At 49.7% G+C, this 11,750-nt stretch overlaps 1 protein-coding gene across 7 annotated transcripts in view; it reads right to left on the reverse strand.

The window, feature by feature from the left end:
• Nucleotides 1–10,058, reverse strand: part of CAMK2B (calcium/calmodulin dependent protein kinase II beta) — a 209,991-nt gene extending 199,933 nt beyond the window's left edge. For all 7 annotated transcript variants that reach the window (XM_056859956.1, XM_056859953.1, XM_056859955.1 and 4 more), the window contains exon 1: nt 9,929–10,058. In XM_056859956.1, the coding sequence (XP_056715934.1) occupies nt 9,929–9,993 (65 nt within the window). In that variant the 5' untranslated portion in view covers nt 9,994–10,058. The remainder of the gene's footprint in view (nt 1–9,928) is intronic.
• Nucleotides 10,059–11,750: the final 1,692 nt, after the last annotated feature.

Raw genomic sequence — 11,750 nt, forward strand, 5'->3', positions numbered from 1 at the left:
GGCACTTGCATGTCAAGCGGTGGGGACTGCCTCCATTACAGCTTTTCAGGGAATCTTCCACTGGCACAAACACGCGCACAAGAGACATGGAAAGGGGGGAAATTGACCAAAATACACTCTTGTCATTTCTTCAGACTCCTTTGCTGAAACATTCATCCTCCTTATTACGCCAATGGAGAGAACTAATTACACACCCAGCCAGAAAGAGACAGCAAAGGGCTAGAACAGTGCCCTGCACAAATCACAGAGGATGAGCAACAAGTGAGGGCAGGGGGTGTGCCAATTCTTTTCAGCAGAGCAAAGCTACGTTCTGGCATCAGTGTGGAAGCAAGAAGAGATTCCTGATATTGATAAGCGGAGAGAGAAAATGGCAGAGTATACAGTGATGGCAAAATTGAAGTACTTGGTCAACAGAAGACCTGAGGAGGAGTTTCAGAGAACATATTCCCAGCGATGTATTAAGAGTTTGAAAATGTTATAAAAAATACTGTTCGCACTTTCTATGTATTCCCACCGATGTATTAAGAATTTGAAACTGTTATAAAAAATACTGTTCGCACTTTGTTTGGCCCCTTTAGCTGTGAAGACGTCTTCCAACCATTTTTTAGCCGTGGCATCCAAAAACCCTTTTAAAACCATGTTTTTTATAACATTTTCAAACTCTTAATACATTGCTGGAAATACATAATGCGGTAACCTATGTGTAACCGCATTATGGTTTTAGGGTGTTTGATTAATTTTAAATGGAGCTTAAATACTGATAAAATAATAATCAATAGTATATAGGCAGTAATGATAAAGGGTAGTAAGAATATCAACCTGATATTTGAAGCATTATGAATGGCTCTAAATATATGTTCCCTTTGGAAAATATGATATTTTGTATGTATGGGTATGTATGAGTTTTATTTCATACTTTAATAAAAAAAAATGGGGGGGGGAAGAAGAGTAAAACTACCACAGGCAGGCCACCTGAAAGTCATATCTCTGTGCAGCTCAAGATGACATCCTGGCTACAATGCCACGACACAGCTAAGGTTCTTGACAGGCAGCCCCCCAGACAGCGGAGGAACAAACATAATGCTGAACACCATCTCTGTAGGCATGTCCTATGACCACTTGGAGCAGCAATTCCTGAACCATGGTTGGAAAAGTTTCAAGCTAGCCATGGCTGGCCCACAGAACCGTGTTGGCAAGCTTCCACCGGCTGAACATATTAAAAATGGAACAAAAGGCAGGGCTACTGCCAGCTGCGTACTCTACTGCAATGCAATTTATTCTTGCATCAACATCTGGACTCTCTCCCCACCTGTTCACCTACAGTAGGCATGGCAACTGATGACCCATGGGTCAAACCTGGTCCTCTAAATGATACATTCTGCAGTGTGCTAAATTTTTTGCTCTCGGGTTTGCCTGTAATGGGAGGAAAATCATTCAACGCGAGCACCGCATCTAAACGTTACTACATTGCTATTGCATGCGCTCTCCAGAAAAGCCAATCAGTGACATCATACCATCCGAGCACATGTGCTCTCTGTGCCCATAAAGCTCTTTAGCTAGGCGATGCCCATTTTATTACCAAGCCTGACTACCCACGAGAAGTCTGAACAGGTCTGTCCCCTGTACTAGCCTACTGAAATAGAAGGCCACCCAGAGAACCATCCCTGCCACAAGCCTACTGAATTACAGTGGACAATCTTATGCGCTACAACTTCAGGACTCACGGCGAATGAAAAGTAAGCAGGTTCTAGATCCCAACCACACTGCCTTTTGAACTGCCACTAAATTCTGCAATGGAAGGAATCGCTAGCCCTTCTGGACCCCGAGCAGCCCAGTCTCTTGCAGTCCCAGACTAATTTCCCAACTGCCTTTACATATGACAAGTGCAAGATCTATTTTTTTTCTTTGTGACGCATAACAGTAACCAGTGTGCACCAGATTAAAAGCTAAACTAGGAGAAGACTTTCACAGCCCAGATGTTCTATAGTGCCAGCAACTAGATTGGGTATCTTGTGTTCTTGCTCAAGTCTCTATAGCTGTAGATCAAGGGAAAGCACAGTCATGGTCCCCAGGGCCTCTTAAGTTAAAAAATTACTAAAAAATTGCGGGTCTAGATAATGACCGGGATGGCCCAGGCTAGCCTGATCTCCTCAGATCTCAGCAGAAGAATTGGTTTTTATACCCCACTTTTCTCTACCGTTAAGGAGTCTCAAAGCGGCTTACAAATCACCTTCCCTTCCCCTCTCCACAACAGACACCTTGTGAGGTAGGTGGGACTCAGAGAGTTCGAAGGGAACTGTGACTGGCCCAAGGTTACCCAGCTGCCTTCACGCGTAGGAGTGGGGAAACCAACTTAGTTCACCAGATTAGAGTCCGCCACTCATGAGGAGTGGGGAATCAAACCCAGTTCTCCTGATTAAAGTCTATCACTTTTAACCACTACACAATGCTGGTATTCTGCATCTTCACTGGCCAATTAGGCATGATGACTAAGGTTCCCCAAAATTAACCTCTCTTTGAGCCTCCACTACAAGGAAATCTCTCATCACCTCCTATGTCCAAAGCCTCTCTGAATACTCACTCAACACCTGTACATGCATCTCCAAAAGAGCCCTCATCCTCCTCTTCCTCTGTCCTGCTCTTCCACTCAGCAGGAACTTCATACTCTTGCAAAGCTTTCTCTCTCTCTTGCACACACTCCACTCTTCCACATTCTTCTTCAATTATATCCATATCTCAGCAGGAACTTCAAGGAACTTCAAATGCACATTGCCAGGTTTTGCAAAGACCCAGGGCTAGCATCTCAATATTGTCAGAGCTTTAAATAGACTACGCCATTACGAAATTAACTTTCTGGTCCTTTACAGGAAAAACTCACTTATATGGAATCTGGAAACTTCCCAATTCTGGGCATGCCTGACTTCCCATTTTACTACACACACACACACACACGCATATATATTCCCTTCTCTTCCAGACATTACTTGAAGACAGCCAAATTTAATGCATCCCATCACTGTGTATATGTGGAGGAGGGAGATGTACTATACATACTTGAACATATGCCATTAGGTAGCTTGCATAATATGGCATACATAGAGATGAATAAACTTACCATCCATATTCAAGTTGCATTTTTAAAGAGAAAAGGCCCTTCTGGATGCCAAGGATGCATTATATCATCTCCCACCGCTACCATTCATGAGGAAGCCTACGGTACTCATGACAGATGATACTTCATTCTCGTATTTCGCTATTATAGACTGAATCTACACATACACTTACTTGAAAGCAAGCCCAACTGATTTCATTAGAACTTGCTTTCATGTAAAAGTGCTTAGGATCACATTCTTTAAGGCAAACATTTTAACATTCCTGACCTGGATCTTGATCTTCTCGACAATGATGCCCAAAACTATCAAGCAGAGTGCTGGCTTTGGTCAAATTAAAGACTTTAATTCCAACCCCCAAACCTTTCCCACTCCACCAGGTCAATCGTTTCTACAGTGGAGACAAGTACTGGCTGTAAATTCCATCCGGGGTACAGAGGTTCTTGCTAGACTATAACCTCTTTTCAGAAAACAAAGTAAGGCCACAATCCAATGAGCGTAAACATTGGCATTCCACTGAAATGAGTGGAAATGTTTAGGAGTGCTGGATAAGGGCCTAAATTTTACATTAGTGCAAGTCATTCTCGGCAAGCAGCTTAATATTCTCAATACAAGGCAGTTTGTTAAAAATTACAAAAGAAAAAAGAGAACCCTAACTCAAACCAATTTGCATACGGACATGATGCCGCTTCTCTCACTTACTTCAGATTGCACCTCAAAACATAAAGTCTATCCCCTTCACTACTGAAAGCAAACAGGGCTGCTGAAGTGGGAGACTAGGGGTCAAAACCCTAGGGACCAAGGTCATCCTGGGGGAAACTTGGCAAGGAACTGCTAGGCAGCGGAAGCCTCCTTATTCTAATCAAACATTGTGTGTATGTTTGTCTGAATGTGAAGACAGAGGGAATCTTTGCCCGTATCTATTCTCTGAAGGCTTGAAACTAAGCTTAAACATATGCAACTGGAATAAACACATTCTTCCCCCGATCGTGTGCATTTCCTTCCCATCCCTTTGTTGTCCCCCATATGTCAAAAGCTTAGATAGTGACTTCCTCTGGTAGGGGCTCAACGTTTTACATTCTGTAAATGAATGGTGCGAGCATAAGAGAAGCTCTGCTGGATCAGACCAGTGGTCCATCTAGTCCAGCATCCTGTTTCACACAGTGAAGAAGAGTTGGTTTTTTTATGCCGACTTCCTCTACCACTTAAGGGAGAATCAAACCGGCTTACAATCACCTTCCCTTCCCCTCCCCACAACAGACACCCTGGGAGGTAGGTGGGGCTGAGAGAGTGTGACTAGCCCAAGGTCACCCGCTGGCTTCGTGTGTAGGAGTGGGGAAGCCAACCCGGTTCACCAGATTAGCCTCCACCGCTCATGTGGAGGAGTGGGGAATCAAACCCGGTTCTCCAGATCAGACTACGCCACTCAAAACCACCACAGTGACCAACCAGCTGCCCTAGTTCAACAAATAGAGGTCTAGGCCCTCCAAATTTTGCCTCCCAGCACTGATATTCAGAGGTTTGCTGTCTCTGAATGTGGAGGTTCCCTTTAGTCACAATGGCCAGTAACCACTGATCAACTTATCCTCCATGAATCTGTCTAATCCCCTTTTAAAGTCACCCGTACTTATGGCTATCACTATGTCCTCTGTAAATGACATTCACAATTTAATTATTGGGTAAAGTAATACTTAGTGTTAAGCTGCAGTACTGCAGTCAAAAGTTCTGCTCACGACCTGAGTTCGATCCCGACGGAAGTCGGTTTCAGGTAGCCGGCTCAAGGTTGACTCAGCCTTCCATCCTTCCGAGGTCGGTGAAATGAGTACCCAGCTTGCTGGGGGTAAAGGGAAGATGACTGGGGAAGGCACTGGCAAACCACCCCGAAAAAAAGTCTGCCTTGGAAACGTCGGGATGTGACGTCACCCCATGGGTCAGGAATGACCCAGTGCTTGCACAGGGGACCTTTACCTTTTAAAGTAGTACTTCCTTTTGTCCATCCTGAATTTATTACTCCTTAATTTCACTGGGTGCCCCCGAGTTCTAGCATTACGGGGGAGGGAGAATCACGTGGCACATTATTGGCACTATTATGAATTAGCAACAAAAATGGGTGTAGAGTAGACAACAGAGGAAGGAACAAAAGCCTGAAGGAAGGGTAAGTGAATGAAATTTGAGGAGTAAAAATGCTCGAGACAGGAAACTGAGGGGAACAAGGAACTGAGGAAGAAAGGACACGCATGAGGCAAGACCCTAAGGAACTTCCAAGCATTCTAGATCAGTAGGGAATGTATGCTCTGATCGAAAGGCGAGAGATGTGCTGTGGAGGGCTGGTCAAGAGGCAAGGTGGCTAAATTTCATTGGGAAAGTGAGGTTCGACCTGTATCTTAGAATACAACTGGTGGCAGACAGAAGCAACTGTGCAAGGTAAGGAAGACTTGGAGGACTGTAGGCCGGCTCTGAGTCAGGGATTGCTAGGCCTAGAGTTTAGGCCTCTACAGGTCACTTCTACCGCTTGTGGCTTCTGCTATCGTTACAGCATTGAGTCCCGGCAACCCCAAGAGAATCATACAGGCCAAAAAGCAAGGGCGGGGGATCAAATTTATCAGGCTGGCTTGTTCTAGCCAGCCAGTTCTTTGCTTCCAGGCCTCTAGGGCAGCCAGGTTTTCAAACTTTGCAGGGCAGCCCCCCCCCCCCGCCCCAGCAGACACACACACAAGCCTTCTAACTAATTATGAAACAGGCCTTGGAATGCAGAAGGGAGTCCTGGTTCTTCATTTTAGAAAAATGGAAAGGAAATTAATCTTGTTCCCAAAGGCAAAGAGTAATAAATAGCCTCAGGGCAAAAAATTCTGAATGCCAAATCATAATTTCCTGAACAGCACCAACGCCATTCATTTCGGAAAAAGAAGTTGCAGCCACTGCAGGCCATGCGTCCTTCTGAATGCTGCAGGTTTCATCCCTCTAATTCACACTTTATTGTACTCATGAAAATCACATGCTACCCCCCACTTTTCTGAAAAGGGTTGGGAGGGGAGGGACATATCCTTGGGAAAATCCACCAGGGAGGTTTCATTTTACAGCAGCTATATGTGATGCTACAATTGCAGCCAGGAAAACAGTTGGCTAGGAATCAAAGACAGTCATGGCGAGATAACCGAGGAGAACAGGCGACTGATTTAAGAGACAGGGAAATAGTGAAACCGCCAAATCAGCACTATTCTTGCAAGGATAAAGTTGGTAGTAGAGCTGCATTATAGAATTTTTAAAAAGCAATTGTGGGAGGGAAAGAATAGCAGCACCCTGGCAGACAGAAGGATTAGTTCATGAGTGCTGACTTGAATCCAGTTACTGAATAGGAGTATTTGGCTTAACTATCCTTGCACCATATAAATCTTAAACTATTGCTGGTGGTACTGCATTCAACACTGAAGTTATGAAACAGCTAGACTAAAACTGTCTCATATTTGTTCATTTTAGAAACCCTGCTTTCCTCCTCAATGGGGACTCCAAGCAGTTTACAACAGCAATCTCTCCTCCATTTTATTCTCAAAACATCCCTGTGAGGTAGTTTAGGATGAAAGAAAGAACAACTGGTCCAAGGTCACCAAGCAAGTTTCCATGGCAGTGCAAGGATGCAAACCTGAGTCGTCCAGATGCTAGCCTGACACTGTAACCACTACACTACATTGACTCTCTTACTATGCATGAGAAACCCTGGAACAGGCAGGGATTCCATTGTCCTCCATTGTCCTCAGGAGCCTCCTTATCCTACAAGGTACTTCAAATTGTTCCTGAAAAACACTAACACTTTTGGGAATGTCAAGAAAGATTTTCGGAAACATCATTTATGAGGAAGAAGGATCACATCGTGAATGAGTTTTAAGCGAGTAACCGTGTTGGTCTGCAGCAGAACAGCAGGATTCAAGCCCAGCAGCACCTCAGAGACCAACAAGGTTGCCAGGGCATAAGCTTTCGGGAGTCAATGCTCCCTTCGTCAGATGCCATAAAAGTGATACTAGAAGCAAATCTGAGATAGATCTACAGTTACAGTTCTGCTTATCTCTAGGAAGGCCAGCCATCTGAGGAAGTATGTGTATGCCCGAGACAGGCAACCCCAGGAAAAATTACCTTTCCACTGGTGAGAATTTATTTGCCAACAGGAAGCAAAAGGAGATGTCCCAAACCTCTGTGTCACATGAACATAGGAAGCTGCTTTATACTGAATCAGACCCTTGGTCCATCAAAGTCAGTATTGTCTACTCAGACCAGCAGTGGCTCTCCAGAGTCTCAGGAAGGGTTCTTTCACATCACCTACCTGCCTAGTCCCTTTAACTGGAGATGCCGGGGATTGAAGCTGGGACTTTCTGCATGCCAAGCAGGTGCTCTACCACTGAGCCCCAGCCCCTCCCCGTAATAAACACATGAAGCTGCCTTATACTGAATCAGACCCTTGGTCCATCAAAGTCAGTATTGTCCACTCAGACCGGCAGCGGCTCTCCAGGGTCTCAGGCAGGGGTCTTTCACATCACCTACTTGCCTAGTCCCTTCAACTGGACATGCCGGGAATTGAACCTGGGACATTCTGCATGCCCAGCAAATGCTCTACCACTGAGCCACAGCCCCTCCCAGTACTCACACATGCCTTCCCCCTCACCAAGCCCCTTTCATGAATGGACCAGTCCATGGACACATGGACCATGTAAAGGCCAGTTGTTTACTAAATGCTAGTGATGAAAAAAAAAAACTTTGTGCATGCTCAACAGCTTTGTTATTACTCCACAAGTCCCTAAGCACAGCTCCAGCATTAAAAACAGGTTTGGGTACTTGAGCATCACAAACAATGTGTTGTTACTAGCAGCTTGGGGGGTGCTTACTAAACAGAATGACAATCTTGCCTGCTCTTGCTACTTTGACAGCAGCTTTAATCTGCAGCCAGTAGCAGTTGAAAATGTTGGCCTCCGGACCATAAAGAGCTTCACCTGCCCACTCCCACAGAACAAGTTAATGTTAAAGGCACAGTTAAAGGTGACAGTTCAATATGGGGGAGCCCTCTTAGCACAGTGAGCAGGTCTCTTTTACACATAAACTTGCAGGTTTCTTTTACTCATTCGCTCAGCTGCTAGGAGGCTTCAGCTAGCAGTGTCTTCTTGCTCACTTCCTGTCTGGAGCAGCACTTCCTAAGGCTGATTTCCTGCAGTGTGGAATGGAGCGTCCTGACATGTTCGCCCAGTGAGTAAGAGCTGTCCATCAGCACGAAGCAAAGGAAAGCCTAAGCAGCCTCGCTGTAAAAATCCATGTGCACGAGCTTTGAGCTGCAAAACTGGGTGAGCCCCCACAGGATCCCAGCAAAGGATGTCAAGCTCGTTCCACACCCAAGCGGCCCCCGCTCAGCAGAGCTGGCATCAGTAGAGGGCTGAATATGAGCCTTTTGAGTAACAGGTCTTGCTTCTCCGGCATCAGCCGCTACTGTCTTTCTCCCTCTCCAAGTTGAACACACGAAGCTGCCTTATAGTGAATCAGACCCTTGGTCCATCAAAGTCAGTATTGTCTACTCTATCCCGCAGCGGCTCTCCAGGGTCTCAGGCAGGGGTCTTTCCCATCACCTACCTGCCTAGCCCCTTTAACTGGAGATGCCGGGGACTGAACCTGGGACCTTCTGCACGCCAAGCGGAGGCTCTACCACCGAGCCACAGCCCATCCCAAACTTGGAGGGCACCCCGGAGCATGCGCAGAGTACCACCTGCCGCCAGTCCCAACACATTCAGAATGAGGGGCAGGGCTGTCAGAACAGATCTGAGCTTCAGTGCCTTATTTCGAATTAAACCCTCGCCCAGCCCCACTCTTTAGGCAACAGCCCAGCAGCAAGAATGAAGGGTCTGCAATTATCCCTTCCCGCAGTTCCCAATCTCCCCCCCCCCTCCGCTAATGAGACAGGCGTCGCCCTCCCCGGCGGAGAAGGCAGCCCCGCCGCCTCCCGCTCCCCTTCTCCTCCTCCTCCTCGCCAGGCAGACGCGCCGCCAGCCGCCCCCGCTCCCCAGCAGGGCGGCAAGCAAGCAGCTAGCCGGGCCCACGGCCGCCCACGCGCGCCACGCCGCCCAAGCGGGCGCGGAGGAGCAAGCGCGCTTCCCGGCGGGGCGCTCCCCGCAGCCAGCCGGCCGGCCGGCCCTCCCGCCTTCGCTCCCCCGCTCCCCACCCCCGGCCATGTGCTTTTTCCGCGCGCCCGGGGGAAGCAGGGGAGACACTGCGGCGGAGGGCTCGCAGCGGCGGCAGCTGCAGCCCCTCCAGCCCGACAGTAAACCCCCGCCGCTCACTTGGGAGGGAGAGAAGGAGATGGGGGGGCGGGAGGGAGAGAAGGAGATGGGGGGGGGAGAGGGTGCAGGAGGGCGCTTGCGCCAAGCATCTCAAGCAGGCTCCGGGGGCTGCGAGAAGGGGAACTCCTCCGCCGCGCCTGCGAGCCTCGCCTCCCCCCGCGCGAGCTGCCGTCCGCGGCTCTGCAACGTGCGTCATGTCTGCGCAGCGCGGGCGAGCCTCTCCCTGACCCCCGCGGCCCCCCCCCCCCGCTCCTTTCCCCAGCCGGACCCTCCGGCTCAGCCCCATAGAGGCGCAGGCAGGGAGGGGCGGCGGGCGCGAGGAGCAGAAGGGCGGCCCCTTCCTCCTCCTCCTCCTCCTCCTCCTCTTCCCCACGGCCAGCCCCTTCCAAGCCACCGGCCGGGCCTCCTCTTCCATCCGCTCGCCGGCCCTCCCGGGGCCTTGGCTTCGGCCAGGGGGTCGCGGCCCCCGCAGGCCGGCTCGTGCGCGGCGCGGTGCCGGCTCCTTACTTGCCAATTTCCTCGTATAGCTGATACTCGTCGGTGAAGCGGGTGCAGGTGACGGTGGTGGCCATCGCGGCTGCAGCTTCGCTCCGCAATGAGCCGCCCGGGCTCCGCTCCGGCTTGGGCTCGGGCTGGCAGCGGGGGGAGGCGGGGCTGGCAGGCAGGGAGGCGGAGGAGGGGGCGAGGCTCAGAGCGGGGGCCAGAGACGCCCAGCCCCTGCCTGCCTCCTGCCTGCCTGCCTGCGTGCGGAACGTCCCTGCGAAGCGGGCTGCAGGCGCTGGGCACAGCCCGGGAGGGGGCGCGCCCCCCCCCCCAGCCGCCCCGCCGGGGAGGGGAGAAGAAGAGGGGGGGAGGACTGGAAGCGCTCCGGCGCTCTCCGCCTGCAGCACGCTGGACGGCGCGTCAAGGCGAAAGCGGACCTTTCGCCCGCCCTCCGAGGGGAGCCGAGCCGAGCCCTCCTCCAGACGCCGCTAGGGCCCTGCAGTGGTGTACCTGCTTCCAGGACCGCACGCAGCGCAGGGGGGTTTCCCCACGTGCGCCGCCCGCCCGCCCGCCGCTGCCCCTCCTTTCTCCCGTGCAAAACATCTTCTGCCTCTCTGGTTCCCCTTCGGTCAGTGGCCAGTCTTGCTCTCCCAAGCCCTCCTCGGGGCCTCCCCACGCCCTCCCGCGTGCGTCCTTCCAAGGCCAATCTGTCCCCATAGACGTTCCGTTATGCTCCCTTCGCCCACCTAGAGAAGATTCAGTCTGCATGCTCGCTAGAAAAGACCAAACTACTAGGACTCCACTTAGGGTTGCCCACCTCCAGGTAGTAACTGGAGAGCTTCTGCTATTACAACTGATCTCCAGCCGATAAAGATCCGTTCACCTGGAGAAAAAGCCGCTTTGGCAATTGGACTCTATGGCATTGAAGTCCCTCCCCTCCCCAAACCCTGCCCTTCTCAGGCTCCGCCCCCAGAACTCCCCCCCTACCCCGTGGCGAAGAGGGACCCGGTAACCCTAACTCCATTTATTCACGCAAGTACACCAAAGACCTAGAAGCGTTTCAGTCGCCCACTGGTGGTGGTTTGGAGATAGTTTGCAATCACTCGTTTATATGGTGGACGATCGGGGACCTGGCTGGGTTTTTGTCCCTGCCTCTGCAGTGGCCCCTTGAAGCATTTTTATTTCTTTGTTATTTAAAGGGGGTTACCCTACTTGTATTCCCAGCGATGTATTAAGAGTTTGAAAATGTTATTAAAAATACTGTTTGCACTTTCTATGTATACCCAACGATGTATTAAGAGTTTGAAAACGTTATAAAAAAATACTGTTCGCACTTTGTTTGGCCCCTTTAACTGTAAAGACGTCTTCCAACCATTTATAAGCCGTGGTATCCAAAAACCCTTTTAAAGTGATGTTTTTTTATAACATTTTCAAACTCTTAATACATCGCTGGGAATACAAAGTGTGGTAACCCCCATAGTCCGCCTTTCTCACTTGGACTCGAGGTAGGTTACACAGAGTAAGTCAATACAACCGATATGATGGGACATTCAGTAAACAAGGAAGGCAGAAACCAGCAGCAGCCAAGATGAGGACTGGCTTTGCTTTCTTCTTCCCGGTGTCTCTGATTCTGCTGTTTCCAGTTGCCGACCTGAGCATTTTTCTATGCTGCTGCATCAAAACACCATAGGTGGTATACACAGGCTTACCATATCAACAGTGGCAGTAGGCCCTTTGAGATACACCACTGCAGTATTGACTAAACATGCCCCTCCCACTTGATCTCGTTGACCAACACCATGTTGATCTATGCATAATATGTCTGTGATACAATCCACTAGCAAAC

Source organism: Euleptes europaea, chromosome 14 (genome assembly GCF_029931775.1).
Source record: "Euleptes europaea isolate rEulEur1 chromosome 14, rEulEur1.hap1, whole genome shotgun sequence".
Taxonomy (NCBI): domain Eukaryota; kingdom Metazoa; phylum Chordata; class Lepidosauria; order Squamata; family Sphaerodactylidae; genus Euleptes; species Euleptes europaea.